We start from the raw sequence: 20,256 nt of genomic DNA, 5'->3' as shown, positions 1-20,256 counted from the left end.
AGAGACAAGAAAGGTGGGGAAGACTTCTCCACCTTTCCACACAAGACAATATACAGCACTCTGGGTTTTAAGGGGCAGAGGGCAGCAGCCCTCTCCAACTGCACTTAGGAAGGCTGAGCTTACCTTGTGACAATAAGATCAGCTTTCTAATCTTTTGCTAAATCGATCACAAAAGAAAGCAAGAATAAGAGACAGAGAGAGAGAGAGAAAGAGAGAGAAAGAGAGAGAGAGAAAACAAATTCACATTCTAGACATCTGGTTTTGAAAAACTTAAACAATAAAATAGGGATTTAAAATGTCTGATCACAAAATTATTTTCTGTCATAAGCGATCATCCCATACGCTGTCTTGATGATTTTCAGATCAGCTGTATAATCCAAAAATCATAAATCAAATTAAAATAAACCAAATTCACAGCATCATCACCATCATCCACAAATGAGTTCTAAACAGATGCATGCAGTGTGTGGTTATGTAAATGATAAACAAAAGTTGTCCTCACGGTCCCTGCTCTGACACGATAATTCCCCGCTCCCTTGGTGTCAGATGGCAGATGACTCCAACTGCAGGTTGCTAAGCAAAGTGCAGGAAATGCCTACTGTGAGGTCTTTACTCTGACATGTGGGTACAACACCATCAGTTATTACAAGAATGTGGAAGTAGAGTTATGCTATGCGCTATTATGCTATTGATAAAACAATCTGCCAACTATAAGCAGCTCATGAAATCCTACCCCTCTGTTTATTATTTTTAACACCTCCCCCTTTCTTAATTTCACGAGCACACATTTTGCAGTGAGTGTAATCTAGAACTCTGTTGCGTCTCACACATCTGCAGCTACCACTTCCTAGGTTCACTGCTGAGAAAATAGCAGCCAGACACACAGCAGTTGCATCAAGACACACTGAATAAGGAAAAATAAATTAACATTGAGAAAAGGACACACTGATCACCCAGATGGACACATCTTCCCTAAGATGACTTGTGAAATTACACATCTCCACCAATATGTTACCAGGAAAAGATTTTCTCTTCATTTCTCACTTACAGCAGTAGAAATCTGTAATCTAATTAGATGATGTACCAGCCCTCAGTATCTGTCAACCAAACGATGTGCAGAAATGTGTAGACCAGCTCTGGCACTCTGTTCAACAGTGTCCCTTTTCCGCTGTCAGCAGTACTGCTGGCCTCTGCTAATATAATTACATTGACTTTTATTCAATTAAGTGCCATCCCTCGCTTTAAAAAAAAAAGCTACTTTATCAATTGATTCAGGTGTAATACAATAATAAAGATGAACTCATGGCAGTGCATTAGCTCTGCTCTTCATAACTTCAGTACACGGGTTCATTCATGGTAGTCGATTTCCATTATGCAACCGCAGTTCAAGAGAATTGATTCTTTTATGTTCAATTCTTAATCTATTTCATTTTTGTTTAATAATCCTCCTAAATGCCATATGCAAAACACTGGAAGTGGAGATAGGAAGGATGGACTTAGGAAAGTCTGCTGGTTCACTCTCATGATAGTGGGCTTGAAGATTTTCTCACAGACTCATACAGTATTCCTAAGATGTCAGGAAGGAAAGCACGAGAAGGAAAGCAGACTAAAATTCTTTTGAGAGTACTGATCCTGCCCCATGAGAGGTTAGGGTTCAGTCTCCACAGAATGGACAAAAGACAGCACTTGATTTTAACAAAGACCTATTGTTGGACTGTTGAATCAGTCAATCTAGACCATTAGCTGTCATAAAATACTGTCCTCATGAGACACAAAGACCTAGGGTTAATAGCAATTTGAGGAATACTACAAGTTTATCTGGATCAGCAAAACTGAAGAGGTGAAAAGAAAGGGAAGATGGAAGAGATACAGAAAGTACTCTCACCTACTGATAATCAGATGTAGAGAGAAGACCCTAAATTGGGAGGAAGGCCACAGAGTGCTAGAAACAGGAGGAGGACTACCTGGTAGAGGAAGCCATACTCAGTTCTATGTAACAACTGGAACAAAGAATCCAAGAAGGAACCAATTTTGAATTCTCCCAGGATAGAGATGGTTTTTCTAGAAACAGATTAATGTTCTGAATATTTATCTCTAGGAAAGAGGGAAGAATAATCATTAACAAAAAACTAGACTGTATTAGAATTTCTATATTCTATAACAACATAAACAGTAGAAAGCTTGTTTCTACTTGCTTTGATTTGGAAGGCAATAAATATATATAGAAGGAAATTCCTCTTACAGAAAAAAAAAGAATGACTGGAATGGAGACAGAAAATGAGTTCATAGGTAGAAGGGGTAAGGATTTTGTCTCAGTAAGTGCAGTGGTACTCATTAAGGCAGTGCTCCAAACCTTAGCCTCAGATGGTCACTTTCAAGAAGAACATAGCTAAATCTTATTCAATCTTATGTGTCCTGCAGGTAAAGTAGAATACTCTGCAGAGAGGACGTACTTAAAAGTACACTTGTTTCCCTTCCATCAATAATACGCGTGAGTCTTCAAGAAGTATTTCCCAAAATACACTGTAGAAGGGAAGAAAACAATGATCCCAATGTAGGACTCATGTAACAGAATATCCAAGAAAAGGCGGTAGTGACACAACAAAGGGTAACTGTGACGCTATTAATACCCTGGTGTGTTATAAGGGAATGCCACAAAATTAGGGCATGAAAAAGCCCTATAATTTGGGCTATGCTTGGAATTACAAATTCTTCCTTTAAACTTCTGTACTCTTTCTATAATGTGAATTTACCAAAAGCCTCTTAAAGACCAAGATCACCCTTAAAAGCAAAAAGTTATAAAGCCTTCGACTAAGGGGAGGGTGTTGCAGAACCAAACTTCTTTCTTCTGTGAAATGGTGAGTGGAAGTACTCTAACTGAACTGAAGTGGACTACCAGTCTTTATCTGTTCCTTTGATGAACACTTTACCATGCAACCACAGAAGACACGAAATTCATCGAATGTAGTCGGGTAAGTGCCAGTGCCCTTTAGAGAGAAAGCAAGTCTTGCCTTGGCCTTCTCTTTCCTCATGCCTCCCTTTCCCGCTTGTCCAAATGCCCAGTTAGACTGAATGTGATGTCTAGCCAATAAAAATTAAAACTGAAAACAAAAACACTATCTTAAAAAAGTGTTTTGAGGTTTTAAACTTGGCTTTAAGATACAGGGAAGGAACTTTAAAACAAACAACAAAAAAAAACAAGTTGCATGACGAAATCGGAAAATGAGACTGCGGCAGTCAGAGACTGAATGATGATTCACAGTATAGGTTGCATGAAGTGCCCAACATATAACTCTTAATTCTTAATCAGATTCGAGCCATTCTGAACTTAGTGAATCGAAAAAAAATACTTGATAATTAATTAGAATGCCTCAAGTAAAAAATTACTGAGGTCCCACTTTTTTTTTTTTATTAGTTTTTGCCTTTATTTTACAGCTCAATTCTGCCATTAAACACACACACATTCTCAAATTCTCAAATGATACTGTACAGGATGATCGTAATGACATATACATAGCAGATACCATATGCATGCCTATTTGTTTGTATGTATGTGTGTACATATAAGTATATGGGGAGAAAGGGAGAGACAGAGATAAATTTATATCCAATCTGGGTAAGTCTAGATGCTAGGGTTAGGTGTATTGTGGGACTACTGAGTCAATAATACTTTTGAATAGAAATGTAAAACTGCTATCCAAATCCACAGAAATGAAAAATTAAAACTTCTGCCTCTCATTAGTCCTTTTCTTATCTGGATTGCTACAATACTATTACACTTACCTCAAAATTTTTGTATTATCATTTATTAATGACAGGATGCTTATGGCTCTGTGCACAAAATGATACATTTGACACTATACCTTTCTGTAGAATTAGTAGTTGTTCTACAGGCTATTATTTAAAGATTCTGTCCAAAAGGTCTGAAAACCATCCCCAAGCTCAGACAGAAAATTCAATGTGAAATTCTAGTGGGTAACACTCAAAAAACCCCAAACCTAAGGAAGTACATATTAAATGCAAAAAACAAAATCTAAGCAAATTCTTGCAAATTAAAAGTATGAAACTTAGTCATTTCAACCCCTTTCAATATAAAACAAATCATCCATACTGGTCACGCAGACAGTTTCCTCTACATTCAAATTATTCACTTGAAGATAAGCTCCCGCCAAACTCTTTAGAGGTTTAGCTAATTTACTGCACAGATACGGCACGTCTGTTGTAATAACAGGTAGGATGTATTGGGGTCGACCATTTATCAGAATTAGACTTCTTTTCTCAATTCACAGTGAATTATGCTGCCTACACGACTCCCCTCTCTCAGAGCCTGCCATCCCCGTATGGCCCCTAATGTGGCAGGCAAACAAAATTGACAGTCTCATCTTGTCAACAAGGGGCGATTCTCCTGAGAAGCCATTTAACTTTGCAGGGGAAGCAATGTATTAATGTGCTTGTCCCAGGAATGTTAATCATCTTCAAGCTTCCGATCTAACTTTGACGTGAACGAAATCACCAAATTTGTTTACTAAATGAATCGTAATATGCTAATAAGAAAGCATGACATATATGGAAAAGCCAAACAGATGGTTTGTTTACTCCACTTTGCAACTTTATAAATGTTGTAACTCTGAAGATGTTAGTGAGAATTATTGGTTTGTTGGCAGAGGCAAACATGTCTTTCGCATACTAAATCTGGCGCTACAGTTAGAAAACAATTTGTCATTGCTGTGGAATGCATAAAAAATGTTAATGTAGTGATGGCATTTGGGAAGGCAGATTGGAGGATGGAAAATGTGTATGCTGGATGCTCAGGTTAAGTGTAGAATTGACATCCAGCAACACTATTACCTAACCATTTTACTTTTGAGTTGTATCTGACACATCGAGGCTGCTCAAGGGTGCCGATTATTTAGTAGGTACCTGTTGCACTGTAATGTGAGATGAGTGTTACGTTGTGAACAGGATTATGTTTTCACAGCATTTGGAAATGTTCTCGATCAGGCAGCTCATATGATGCTCACTTTACTACTACTGTTGGGTAAGAAAAAGCAAAGCCCTGAGCCCTGGCATCTTTTAAGGACTTACTGACAATAAATCTGAGGTTTAATTTTGAGTTTTATATTTACCTTGGGCAAATTAACCCTCAAGCCTTCCATTCCTTGTTTTATGTAGACTGACTTATGTAAAGATTTTAGAAGATATATTTCCAAAATAATAGGAGTTAATTTTTCTCTTCATATTCAGATTTTTCGTTTTAAAAGTAAGCTTTCTTTCCTACTATGTACAACATAAGGCATCAATTTATTTCTGAGCTCATGTTCAAAGAAAACACTTCAAAAATAAACATTCAAAAATGTTTTATATCATTAAAATGGTTAATTTGTTACTTGTTGTTGTTGAGACAGTCTCGCTCTGTTGCCCAGGCTGGAGTGCAGTGGTGCGACCTCGACTCACTGCAACCTCTGACTCTCAGGTTCAAGCGATTCTCATGCCTCAGCTTCCTGAGTAGCTAGGATTACAGGCATGCACCACTAAGCTCAGCCTTTTTATTTTTGGCAGTATAGATGGGGTTTTGCTTGCTGGCCAGGCTGGTCTTGAACTCCTGGCCTCAAGCAATCTGCCTGCTTTAGCCTCCCAAAGTGCTGGGATTACAGGTGTGAGCCACCACACCCAGCCTAAAACGAGTAATTTATGATCTTCTTAAAAGATAACATTCAGGATGCATGAGTTCACAAGGGAGGTGACAGTATTTTGTAGGACAATCAATATTATTATTTAGCTATGGCTTTATCTAGAATTCTATGTTGAAAATGAAGCCAATAAAGACACCTGAACAAAAAGAGTGAGCATAATCTAATTTACAACTTTGAGTAAATAATGCCAAAACTACCAGCCAAAACATGAAAACTTCATTTAACCAACCAGCAATGCACGTATGCTACTAAATGTTTTAATATTTAGAAACAGCTTTTTGTGAAGTTCTTTTTACTTTCTGTTTGCACAGGCATCGTCTGAAATGCAAGATTTTGTATTAAAGAAGTACTTATTCCCTCTGATGTTATTAACCACTCCCAACATCCTGGTCCTACATATATGCATATACATGTCGAGACTACCACTGGTCTTGTGGGATTTCCTGTGTATCACCATATAGCACTTAATTTTTTACCCGAGAAATGAGAGAGCAAAGTGATCTACAGAAACCACTGAGTTCATCTTGCTGCCCAAGGATCACTCTGAAGCAAGAAACATTAGCAACTGTTCCAGCCTGGTGCTTATATCTCATTTGAAAGATCTCATTCCTGACCAACAAAGAAAATTTCAATAAAGTACTTTTACTGATTTAACAACAGTGAGCTCCTGGGATTGTCAAAGTGCTAAGCCTTTTCCAAGGAGAGAAGAAATCAGCAGCTCAAATATAATTAACCTTCCATTCTCAATGCAAACTGCCACGCATAGGAGCTCTGCAGTCTATTAGTGAAGTTATAATGGCCAACAGGCAGAAGCAAAATTGGTCAAAAAGTTGGCTGCTGCTGTCATATTTTTGGAATTATGATTAATGGCACTAATAATGTGGATGATTACTGATATGTGTATCTCCAGCAGTTTATCATATTGCTTTGGCTGCCTACGTCCACAATAAACAGGATGCTATCATTTACCTCTTTATTGAAGGCAATCCTTCTCTTGAAGGAGCATACTCTAATTACTTCGTAATGTTTTATGTCTTAAACATTTTGCAGCTCTGGACCTTGCCAACTGCTTCGTGTCTACCATTGATTAATTACTGAATGTTTAATCAAAATTTAGAAACTAATGTAGTCATTTATGAGCACACTGCAGTGCCAAAGTAGTTAGGCTTTGCTCCCAAGTTTGGAGAGTGTTGGGTTCAAAATCAAATCCCAGTCATGCATGAGGATCCAAGAATTTCACCTTGGGTGCTCTGAGGTTGCCAATTCCATCTCTGCTGATGAATGGAAGGTAATCTAACTACAGGGTAAACAGCATCTTTACCTACTCTCTCTCTTCACTCGATTTCCCTTTCCTCTTTCCTCAATTCCCTCATCAACCAAGCACCACTGTTAGCTGTTGCTGAGAACAAGAAAGTCCTCGTGAATGCCCGTCATGAGAATATAGTTTTGAAGTGGTTAAACAAGTGAAAAATAATTTGCTGGGACAAATACATAAGTTTTTTTTAATGCAGATTTTTTATGGTACTGTCATACAACCATTCACCGTTGAAGTTAAGTGTTTTTTTAATACCATTACTGAACTGCTGAAATGGATGCTAATATAGCTTGGAGTGCTAATGTCAAGTCCTGGTAATAAAAAAGACAGACTGCTGAATGAAATAATTTCAAGTAAAAAATAGAACAAAAGTGCTCTCTCTCTTGCTCTCCACTTTTATTGAATTGGGACTGACTGAGCCAATTGCTTTAGAAGTCTGTAAAACACAATTACGAGTGAGCGAACTGACCCACCAGTGCCCCCTCAGTGACAGAGCAGACTAAAAAGGCAGCAGAGTTAGAGCGGCTCCCCTCCACTGGCCATCAGACCTACAAGGCTTCCAGCTGCAGGTCTCTTATTCTCAGTGCCCAAATCGGTCTTGTTTTACTTACAAAATCTTCTTATTTCCCATCAATGTGATAAAGTAACTTCATACATCACTTTCCAAGATGTAGATGTCTATTCTGGCAATTAAGAATGATCCGTCTTTTGATATTCTTGTTTATGTGGATGTTTACGTATAAACACATATACATTATGTGGATGAATTTAGATTAGAACATTAGCACAATTTTTGAAAGGCTGGTAATAATTCAGATTGATATATGCAAGGGCAAAATTGAGGCACCGCTTACATATATTGTTAGAAACACATATTTTTTTTTCTTTCCTAAGGTAAAGTCAAAATTAGAGCAAGCAACAAAAAGAATTAAACTAGAAATGGGTAACATTTCTCCCCCTAGTTAATAAAAGAAGTAATAAACTCTATAAAGTACTAGAGTTTAGATCACTAACACTTTAGGCATAACAGCTTTTTACCAGGAATTTACAACTCCTGTTTTAATTCAAGCAGCCTGCATTAGGACATAAAATCTAGGTATTTTTTAAAAGTAGTTTTATGTGAAATAACTGAAGAAAAATTGTCTTTTCCTTAAAAGTGTTATTTCTCCCTCTGTCTTAGCTTTCCTGCCTCTCCCTCATACACACATCTTGGCACTCAAGAATCAAAGCTACCAAATCCCTCTTTTATGACATTGCAATTTTTTGGCAAGGACAAACTTCTTTCCAATTCTGCCACATTCATTTATTTGAAGCTTGTGGGAGTCTTATGGCAAACACATTATTTCTGAGAAGGCTTTAAAAAAAAGAAAAAAAATGCTTCATAGCTAAACCTTCACTCTGAAATTTAGGCAGAGAAGGTGTCCTTTTCCCTTAGTATAACCATGAATGAGCACTTACAGCAAAAGAATTGGTAGTAGCCTTTTACCTAAGACAGAACTGAACTTACCTGAGTTATACAAGTGAATGTTAATGTACATGCACCGTCTTACCACCCTCTTCTGGATGGAAAACAGCCTATGGTTTTTTAAAAAGAAAAGACTGGCTACAAAAATGAGTATCTCGAATGGTTAAATATAAGAAAGATTCACACCAATAAAGTCTGTAAGAAGGTCAGATAGATTCAGAGGGAGGTGAAAATCAGGAAGACCCTTTCAAAGTGGTCCCATCATGAAAAATACCACCTGTGCATTCAGTATATGCATTCTGCTCAGATATTTTTGCCTGAATTTTCAAGATAATGCTGGCAAGAGTAGTAGATTGTTCCTTTATAAGGAAGGTAAAAATAAGAGCTATGTAGAAGCATTATGTTTGTGCAATAGAAATTATTATGCCACAAAATATTTAATGTTAACTCCTATCAATAGAAATTTATAAAAAATCTCTTTGCATCATGAAAAGGAAATCATTCATCAGCCATGAAGCGTTGTGGTCTATTTGGTACACAGTTCTGGAGACGGTGGAAATGACTGGTGTGGTGCTTGTAGTGGAGGAGTGAAAGGTCAGCAGAGGCTTAAATGAGCTTGTCTTGCATCCAGCTGGGCCAGTAGGAGGTCATTAGGAAGATCCGAGGCTCACTTTAGGCTTGACAGAGTCTCTCCCCATGATACAAGGAGACCGTTTTGCTCATTGCTCTTCTCCCAGTATCTAAAAAGAACCCCAGGGACAGGAATGACACTGAAGTTTATCTTACTACCAAAGTTTTGCTTGAGGAGGGCACAACTAGCAATTACTCAGGAGGGGGATTTATTTTGTGTGTTTGCTTCTGACGGAATGTAATGGAGATAAGTACAAAAGGTCTATTGATCTGGCTCTATTGTGAAACCAAATAGAGTAGCAGAAAAAAAAAAAAAAAAACCTCTTCCTTAACATTTAGAAGTCAGAGGACTTGCACAACTTTACGTTATAAAAGAATTTTAGACATGGAAACTTGTAGTTTGATTGGCAATGAAATGAAACAGCTAATGCTTTAAAATGTTCTCCTCTTTTACTTGGAGGGGATTACCACATCGTATTTGACAGCTAATTATATCAGGGCAAATATACTAATAGTTGTCTTGAATTGGTGCTAAGTGGCTCATTTCTTAAGAGGTATTGCCTGGTGAAATCGTGTATATTTACTGAAAAGCCCTCTCTAGAAAAAGTTCTGCATAAGTTTCCAAACAGAGAGAATGATGGAAAAAATGGATGCTGCTATGCTGAGAAGGTGATAACAGGAGGCAGGTAACATGTTTTCACATCTTCACCTCTGTTGTTAATGTATGCAGTGGCTCATCAGAGGTAGTTCATGTTAATTTATTCCTGCACACCTGTACAGGGCTGGAAGTCAGGTAATCAGACAAGCTAAAACTATACATTTCTGCTTTTTAGCTACAGCTACCCAGAGGCCTACATAGGAACAAATTTAGTTCTGGAGACATCAGCAGGTTTTAATAAACCAAATACAGATGTCTTCCTCCATAGCAATAGAGAAGTTTCCATGTTTAGATGTGGACTGATTTAACTAGCAATCAAATGGAAAGTTCACACTTGACACCAATGGTTGCCTCATATTTATTTAAAAATCACCGGCAGCAAATATAATTTTGTCTTTAAATTCATTCATATGGCTAAATCACCTTTCCTACAACTTGAAGATCAAACATATATGCTTACCTTTCTGATAAAATTTAAGACAAACTTTGACAACTAGTGGCCACTACTCTGAGAAGAACAGAACAAAGATGGTAAAACTCATGTAGGATGAAAAAGAGACAATGACTTCGTTTTATACAGATCATCCAGTTTCTGAGTTCAAAGTCTTCATTTAAGATGGAGTTTGAGAACTGCCAATCATTAAGACAAATATAAATAGATTTTAACATATAAGCAAATGATAAGGAATATTAGGAAAGAGAACGGAGGGTATTTATTTTTCTTCCTGAATAGAAACCAACTGTAACTTATAAATGGGCTTCCCTTAAAAATGGGTGACCTATGCCACTCGGCCCTCCCAGGGACCAAAAACAAGGTCTGAGAAAGAGAAATGATGAAAGGTAAAACTACGCCCAGCTAATTCTGACTATCATGCTCTCTTCAAAAGAATTTCCCGTATGAAGAAAGCAGGTTTCAGGCCAGTTAGAATTTCCTGTTCTCAGGAAAGATTTCATACGTATGTTTCATAATGGAGGGGCAGCCTCCTGTTCCTAATGGAACAGCATCTCAGCAGCAGACAAATCAAGGGATAAACAAGAAGGAGGAAAGGGTCTTTAGAGACTTTCAAAATCTAACACTACACCATGTTATCAGGATACACTTGAAGACTTTAGCAGTCATCTTAGAGCAGCAGTCCCCAACCTTTTTGGCACCAAGGACCAGTTTCATGGAAGAAAATTTTTCCACAGATATGATTGAGGGTATAGTTTTAGGATGATTCAATGATTCAAGCACGTTACATTTATCATTAGATTCTCGTAAAGAGTGTGCAACCTAGATCCCTCGCATGCACATTTCACAATAGGGTTAGCACTCCTATGAGAATCTGATGCCACCACTGATCTGACAGGAGGTGGAGCTCAGGCGGTAATGCTTGCCAGCCCACTAGCCACTCACCTCCTGTTGTGCAGCCTGGTTCCTAACAGGCCATGGACCAGTACTAGTCTGCAGCCCTGAGGTTGGGGACTTCTGCTTTAAAGCATCAGAGTTCTTTACAGAGAAAATTATTTACATTTCACTTCTATCACTCAGAATAAAGATTATTCTAACAGCTACTTAGTTAAAAATGACTGTGTGAATCAGCTTGATCTTTGTCAGTGTGGAATGGTCCTATTGGCTTCTGAATTTACTAAAAACAGATTCATTTACAACTATATAGAAAAGAATAGCTTTGACACTATTGCTTAGAATCTCAGCCCTAATAAATCTTGCATGTGTCTCTCCCTTTCCTCTGTGTCACTTTACACAAAGAGCATTCTGCTTTTCAAAAATCTTCAACTTGATCTTGTAAAATCTAGAAGGACCACAAACAAAGACCTGGAAATCTGCTAATTAACTGCCAAACCTAAAACACAGTATTTAACATCTTTCTACTTCCCATCTTATTCACATGCCTATCTGAGACCAAAAATGCAACTAACTCATGTATAACCACCTTGGAAGAAGAAGGCCAGGCAGACCTGTGTAAAATTCCTCCAAGGTGTTCTAATCATGAAGAAAGCTGCTTTTATAAACAGAAGGAAGAGGGCAATTCTGTTAGCTTTATGACAGGCATCCTAGAAACCCTATAGCCTTGCACACTTCAGCCCCACTCAAAATCCCCTCTAATGCTTTATTTGCACAAGGAAGACATTGTGGAGTCAAGGATGGATGAAATTGAGACTCTGGGGAGAGGACAGAAATAAGCCTGAGGACAGCAGGATTAAAGACAAAGGAGGGTTTCTGTTTGAGAAGGTCTGTTGGCTCAAGAAAAAGGTAAGAAAACGAGTCTTAGCTTCACAGCAAATTGAAAAGGAAAAAATAGGGACACAAACTTCCTGGGGTTCTCATGACTAATACAGTAAAAATGAAGAGACAGGAGAAGGTAAGTCTAAGAGATAGATCAGAGATCCAAGAGGCTTTGTGACTAACGAGATTAATCACAGGCTGACATTCATTGACAAAATGACAATAAAAGGCCAAAACAGGAATACAGTTATGTTTCACAGTTTACTCTGCCGAGATGCAGGAAGAAGTGGGTGCCCCAATGGCATTACTGGTTATTTGGTGTAGCTAAACTCATAACATTACATTAATTGAAGTCATAGACTCAACCAAAATGAACACTTTTCTTAAGAAAATATGTCAAAATTGAAGTATCAGAACTTGTGTGTTTGTAACCTAGTATCAAAAGAGTTGTATATTGTTAAAAAGCAAAATTTCTAGTGAGAATAAAAAAAGTTTTTAATCTACAATTTTTGCAATTTGCTTTTTCATTTATCTTATGTGACAAAACTCCAAAATGACAAAGATTGGGCATATTGTGATTTCACCCAAATGAAATCTATCAACTGTCTTCGAAGTTTGCTACCTTCTGTGTGACTGAACACCCCTGAGAGCACATCTGTACTCTTCTTCACACCTAGAATATCTTGTCATCCTAGATGTGGGTCTAAACTTCAACATGGTTAGTCACTCACTAAGCTCCTGACACTTACAATACAAATGAAGACTGAAATATTTTCCTGCTATCAATAAATGTTTTGCCTCATTCAAACCAATAAGCAGTACCTCAACAGTGCCTCCCTATGTGTTAAGACATAAACATATGAGCACTTGTGTTTTTCTAGTAACTGTACATAAATGAAGGCTTCAAACTTTGGGTGTGTAGCCTTTTGGTCTCCCAGCTATTTATTCCAGTGGTATGACTTGCAATATTTTCAGCAAACCAACTAAAACTGTGATAGGAATTCATGCAATGAAGCTCAAATTTTGGCTAGTCTTCAAACACTCCATTTCCATAAATATTTTATGCAGGTTTTCATGAGTCTTTTATTTTTGTTTAAAAAAATGCAATGCATTAACCTCATTATCAGTAGTATACTATTTCAAATTTAAAAGAATGAGTATTACTCACAAACTTGGGGGAAGTTGGGTAAAGTATTTTATTATTCAAAACATAGCTATCTTATCTGATGTATTCTGGGACTGTCAATGACAACTTGGAACTGAAATAACGTTGTGTCTATAAACCATTTTTACAGAACAAAGTAAATGAGGATGGAAAATCCTTAAAAAATTGTTTCTCCTCAACGCATGTTTTGGGTTGTATAGGAGAGCTACTTATTTTTCTTAAAGATTTTGCTTTTCAAAGATTGGGGCCCTTTTATTTCAGTAGAAAGGAAAAAATATTCCTCAAACTTTTATTTAAAAAAGGATTGATCTCCAAGTATGAAGACAAAACAGAATATCCCAGAGACAGGATACCACTTTTCAGTGGTACTTTTAATGTTACTTTGCCAAAGAACTCTATCCAATTGATAAGCACTAGAATGACTGCTTATTAGTGATGGCTCTGTGGAAATTTTTTAGTTAATTTTAATGTGTTTCTTCCATTGATTGCTACCATGTAATAAAATTTTCTCTAAAATACTTTTAGACAATGTAGAACCAAAAACTGCATCTGATATAATGGGAAGAACTAACTGGTATGTGACCCGAATTGGGCTGGTGGTATATTATGTAAATGATCTGCTCACAAGCTTATCTCAACAAATGCAGGATAACTGCACTATCCTGCCACTGATCACCTTGACACATTCCATTTATATTACATTTTCTTGGAGATTAATAAAGAACCTTGTAGGTTGAGGACCAGCTGCTTCTGTTTAAGCCCAACTGTTTTAGAGCTGCAACTACATAGCAAGAGTGTGATGTCATCTGAAGGCTGGACATAATATATTCAAGCTGATCCTCAAAGTATATGCATGCCTCCTCTTCTGTGCATAATCCCCATGGTAGACTATAGTTTATAGAGATGTGCTCAAAGACATTACGAAGTTAAAATAAAGAAACCCACACCACTATACCATTTTCCCACATCAACAATTACATCTGTCCCATTTCCTTCTGATATTTTCATGATTCTTAAAGAATTCAAGGACAAACTAAATACTCATGTAAGGAATGATAACATTACTGGTTATACCTACGGAGATGCAGGCTGTCTCGATGTCCTGGACCTATGGTTCTTTCCATCCGTAAATTTCTGTTTCTATATTGGATAAATATGTGTGCATGAAGATAATATATTGATTTAATTAAAAAGCCACATGGCAAAGCAGCAACGTAAATATATAAATCTATATATAACAGAAGCTGCAGCTTCTAAGTGAAGGTTCACGGGGAAGCAGGGAACCGTGTACACAGTTAACTTATTCACACCTAGATGCATGAAAACACATACACACATATATACACAGAGCACAGAGAAAAATGGCGTGCATTATGGGAAAGATGGCACACGATTCTGCATGCTTCATCATCACAAGCACCAACCGCAACAATCCTTCATGAGCATGGCGGCCTAGTTATCACATGGTCACTGTGGACAATATCTTTACAGTGCATCAAAAACATCTACGTTGGATTTCTTTTAGTGTGAAGTCCAACATGACTGAAAACTGGCACCCTCCACCCCCAGCAGGAGCAGCCAATGGAGATTTACTGACCTGTCTCTGCTTCGGCGAGAGGGGAACGCAGCATTGCAACCAGCCACTGTGCAGACGTGCATCTCTTTTAAGTGAACGTTCCTGTAGTGAAGTTTCACACTGTAGGAGCTTTTGAAACTCTTCTTGCACACATAACATATTTTGGGGTCTGGGCTAGAACACAGGTCACCTTCTGGGGAGAACTTTTGAGGGCTGCCATAATTCAGAGACGATGTAAAGCTCTCGTGCAGGGCGGCCATGCTGGCCCCCCCACCGTTGTACAGTCCATACTGGCTCATGTAAAACATGTCATAAGTGGGATCTGTGAATTCTTCCTTCACCTTGATGATGTCCTGGTGAGAGGGCTCACTGTGGTTCTCGTCGGGCCTCTCACTGTTCATCAGGATTTTTTCACTCACTTCGCTGTGAATGTGCTCATCGCCTTCCATGGATTCCTCGCCCAGTTTGGGCTCTGAAGACTCAGACTCATTCTCATAGTCCCGCTCAGGCTCTTGGTCTTCAGAAGTCATGCTGTCGGCCCTTCTTATTTCAGTCCTTGAAATGCACCGGGTCCTGTTATGCTTGGAAAAATCCTTCACAGACATGCCTGGGCTCATCTCCTCTTGGGAGTGACAATGATTGTCATGGCTCATGTCATTGACCACAGCTCCACCATCATTGGGGTCATCATCTTCATCATCAAACTCATCGGCAGTATCAATAATTTCCTTCTCAATCTTCACAGGCATGCTTGATTTCCTGGGCTTTTTCTTGGGTGCCAGGTCAGCACTGGGCTCATGGGTGGCCATCATCACTGCTGGCACTATTGGCTCAGAGGGTGGCGGGGGGTGCTGCTCTATGGTACCACTGGTTGGAATGATGGGACTGGTTGGGAGGGAGGTTGGAGGACTCACCATTTCCCCTGGAGTGAGTAAACTTCTATAAAATGGAGGAACCGGTTGTACAGTCTTTAGCCCAGAAAATACCAGCTGGCTAGGGAGAGGATTTTGCAAGACAGGGTCTAGAGGGGGAGTGGTAAAACCCATTGGGGGCCGGCCAGGACTTGTGAGTGCCAGATTTGATTTTGTACTTGCTATGACTGGGGTGGCAGCTCCTGAGGTGCCCCGAATTAAATCTTTATCTCGGTTATTCCTTAGCATAGGCATGTGAAGGCGGGGGTTGGGGTTTGCACTGTGGCGATTACGACTTCGGAGGGAGCTAAAGACCATATTGCAACCTTCAATAGTGCATCGATGTTTGATCTTCAGGTGAACAGCATTATAATGAATTTTGAGAGTACCTTTGTCATAGAATGTCTTCCCACATGCATTACAGAACACTCTTCCTTTCCTAGAGGCTGACCCCATCCTTCTCATCCGATGAATCCGGAATGAGCTTTTTGGGTGTTCAGTTTTGGTCAGATCACTGACTGGGGCAGAATTCTGAATGGGAGAGACACAGGCTGGCTCGGTTTTGGGCTCCACATTAGTAATGCTGGTCAGGGCGTTTCTATTGGGCGTCTGATCATTCTTATAAGGTGTGGGAGAAACTTCGGATTCACTGCTCTCATTATATTCGTTCTGGGTTGAAAGGCTGGGTTCCCGTAGCCTCAACCCTGGCTGCTCTAACAGTAGCCCGTTTGGAGGCAACCCTAGCAGTGGTGCTGAGACAGGGTTTATGTACTGGAATGGAAGCAGAAATGCAAGGCTGTTTGGGATGTTTTCGAAGTGATGAATGCTGGAAGGATTGCTGTTCTCTAAGTGAGCAAGGAGGCTGGGACTCCTGGTACGATTATTGCTCTCAATGAAAGTCCTTATATCTGAGTCTGTCTTTGAAGATGGTACAGCCACGGCCTGCCCTTCTTTCTCCTGAATTGCCATCAGCTCCACAATGGATTTGGTTTCTCCAAACCGCAGAAACTGCTGAAGGGTGATGATTTCCTCTTCTCGAGACATGATGGCCCAGCGGTCCAGCACCTTGCCGGCAGCATCCTAGAGGCCACATCAAAGAAACAACAAAGACAAACACAAAAACTTATTGATTGTGCATAATTATTCAATGCAACTGAAGGTGCTCTGTGTGCTCATAAAACACTGAGAGCAAGAGCAGAAAACAACATGCAAGCACTGTTAATAAAAAACCCACAAAGCAAACTTTTCTGCCATGCAAATGTAGTAATTAGAGTCACAGTTAGAGAAACAGATTGAGTTTAATAATGTCAAAGCAAACAAAATGTAGACCACTGGGGCTCTGTGATCTAAAATGCCTTCAGTACTGCTTTTATAACAACAATGATCTATATACTATGCAACTATTTTAGCATATATTAGTATTAGTATAAGATGTGAACCCTTGCTGTGAAATCCAATATAAATGAAAAAAATGGTACCTTGGTCCTTATTAAATAGTGATACTATAGGAAGGAATTAAGTACATTTTGTGAAATTTACTGCTTCGACATAAGCAGACATGACACTGGATTCAATGATGAAAATTCCTTTAAGTAGGAGTTATGTGAATTTCTGAATCGAAAAGATGAATAAAGCAGCATTATCCCTCATATCTTATTACCAAACTGTATCTTATCTTTTTTTTTGGAATAGCTATATTTTAGTATCATTTAATAGCAGGCAATTTCATAAGGAAAAGTAAGAAAAACATCACTCATAAAAGGTAATTGTACTTTTCCTGAAAATTGGTTGTAATCCTATGATTCAAAGTTTGAGTTAGACTTAATGTATTTGACTTTTTATGATCTTGTTATAAATGACAGTCATAGATATTTAAAAAGTAAACATGTGATGGATTTAGATAGAATAAATGTGTAAAAAGTTGTCTCTCAGCATCCTCCTCTGATAGCAAAGGGAGTCCACAGAGAATACACATCAGTAATCACCAGACTATGTGTTGTTAAATATACATTAAAAAGCATTTCACACTTTCATTTTTGCTAGCAACTATGAGATTTGCCTGGAGGTAGGACTTTAAAATCCTGCAATGTAATGTCAGGCAATCCATTTCAGCATGGATTGAGAGAAATCTATTCAAACACTTAAATAATGACTCCATCACTTTCTAGGGCACCATTTCTTCCCATCAGGACAGCACACTTTGCATGCCTCTGTGAATGACACTTGCCCAAATACTGACCATGAATTTGAAAAAGCATAAAACTTCTTAAAAATAAAATGACAAGATACTTATTAATTACAAAGGGAAAATCGTAACATTATCATGGAAAAACCTAACAGACCCTACCTTAAAAGGGTGATCGAAGTTACCACTGCCAGTGGAAATCAGGCCATCATGTCCTACTCGTTAGGATTCACTAAGAAGGGCATAACGTCACCTTTGTGACATTATTTTAATGATATGGTTTGGCTGTGTGCCTACCCAAATCTCATCTTGAATTGTAGCTCCCATAATCCCCACATGTCATGGAAGGGAACTGGTGGGAGGTAACTGAATCATGGGGGTGGGTCTTTCCTGTGCTGTTCTTATGATAGTGATTAAGTGTCATGAGATCTGATGGTTTTATAAAGGGGAGTTCCCCTGCACATGCTTTTGCTTGCTGCCGTGTAAGATGTGACTCTGCTCCTCCTTTACCTTCCGCCATGCTTGTGGGGCCTCCTGAGCCATGTGGAACTGTGAGTCAATTAATACTCTTTATAAATTACTCAGTCTCGGGTATGTCTGTATTAGCAGCATGAGAATTTTTACATGTTGTAAAAATTTATAACCTCAACTTGATCATCAGAAATCATCAGGCAAACCAAAATTGAGGGGCATTCTACGAAACAGTGGATAGTACTCTACAAAGTAGAAAGTTCAGGAAATATATATATTTTTTAAATAAAGAATGGTTCCAGATTAGAGAGGACTAGTAAAACATAATTATGTGATCCTAGATCTGGAAAAAGACATTAGTGGGAAAACTAGCAATATCTGAATAAAGTCTCCAGATTAGTTAATAGTATTATACCCATCTGAATTTTCCAGTTTCAACCACTGTGCTTTGATTATGTAGGATGTTACACTAGGGGAAGCATTATGAGAGGCAAAAGGGATCTGTACTGCTTTTGCAAGGGAAAAGTCTCTCCTCAACCTGTGGTCATAAAATTCTCTCTGAAACACTATCACATGGTCTGAATCATCACAGCTAGTTTGATTAAGTGGATATTTGTCATTTACAAGAACGACTTTTTAAAAAAAGCTCTGAGAGTTATGTGCTCCCCTTAATAAGGCTTACTCTTACCATCCTATCATTTTCCATAAAGAATATATATAAGTACGTGCATGTGGGTGTCCATTTCTATGAAAACTATCAAACACAGATGTTTTCGTAATAGGGGTAACAGGGAAGAGTGTTGGTGCTATAGGTAAATATAAAAACTCCTGGTGCCCAGGAGTTGAACACAGAAATTCTGACTCTAAGTTCAGAGTGTGTCCACAGTACTCAGTAGCTGTCATTCCGTGATGCCATTTCCCAGGTGAGCCCACTGAATTTGCAGTAGTAAGGAGCAGGACTTCTGAGGAAGTCTTTCCTAGAGTGTTGTAATGTCCTCTTGCATACCATCTTTCTTTTACCATCAAATCTACTCTCTTTAGTGTTCTTTTACGGAGGCTTTCACTACAGATTAATTTCTCAGGCTGAGCCCCAATCTGAGCAAGTATAATGGTATCTTCCCCCAGGTTCTTCCAAGGTAGCTTGTACCTAAATCTACATGTCAACAATGTACTTACACAACTGGCAGCCTCTGGTAATAAAATGCAGCTCAGAAACCATAGCAACTAATCAATCCCACTTGAGGCATCTCATTTCCATCATCCTTCTGTCTTCCCTGTCCCAACAGTACAGAGCAGTCCCATATGGTTTCTCCTGGACCACCACAATGTCCGCTGCTATTTCTAAAACTGCTGCCTTTTAGTGTTCAGTTGCTGTCTCTGCTAAAGTGGAGTCAGTTACGTTAAACCACTTGCTTTTGGTGAAAGAGGTCCAGGTAAGTACAATTTAGAATTTTGCTAGTTCCTGAATCATAAAAGAGAAGCTTCATTTATAGTGGTAATAGAAGCAGCAATTTATACATACACAGATATACAACATAGCATATTTGCAAACAAATATACTTAAGAACAGGGCACATAGCTCCATAACACTGAACTAGAGTCCCCTTGATAACACCACAGATGTCCTTTCCAAAGAAGTCATCAACGGCTGGGCACTGTGGCTCATGCCTGTAATCCCAACACTTAGGAAGGCCAAGGTGGGAAGATGGCTTAAGCCCTGGGCAACATGGCAAGACCTTGTCTTTACAAAAATTAAAAAACGAGTCAAGTGTGGTGGTGCATGCCTATAGTCTTAGTTACTTGGGAGTTTGAGGTGGAAGGATTGCTTGAACCCAGGAGGTTGAAGCTGCAGTGAGCCATGACAATACCACTGTACTTCAGCCTGGGAAACAGAGCAAGACTCTGTCTCAAAAAACAAAAAGTCATTATCAATTTGATCAAGATCATCTAATTCATTACA

At 38.7% G+C, this 20,256-nt stretch overlaps 1 protein-coding gene across 2 annotated transcripts in view; it reads right to left on the bottom strand.

Annotated features, from left to right (window-relative positions):
* The window catches only part of BNC2 (basonuclin zinc finger protein 2), a 451,398-nt gene that overhangs the window by 11,364 nt on the left and 419,778 nt on the right, over positions 1–20,256 (bottom strand). The window contains exons 7-8 of one of the 2 annotated variants that reach the window (XM_064381327.1): positions 14,751–16,720; positions 14,228–14,293 (exon numbers count right to left, since the gene is read on the bottom strand). In XM_064381327.1, the coding sequence (XP_064237397.1) occupies positions 14,228–14,293; positions 14,751–16,720 (2,036 nt within the window). The remainder of the gene's footprint in view (positions 1–14,227; positions 14,294–14,750; positions 16,721–20,256) is intronic. The other variant, XM_064381328.1, reaches the window with a different exon arrangement.

This window comes from Aotus nancymaae, unplaced genomic scaffold (genome assembly GCF_030222135.1).
Source record: "Aotus nancymaae isolate 86718 unplaced genomic scaffold, 86718_ANA_hifiasm-v0.15.2.pri h1tg000003l, whole genome shotgun sequence".
NCBI classification, from domain to species: Eukaryota; Metazoa; Chordata; class Mammalia; order Primates; family Aotidae; genus Aotus; species Aotus nancymaae.
Note: the sequence above shows the minus strand (reverse complement) of the source record. Positions and strands in the feature narration are given on the sequence as shown.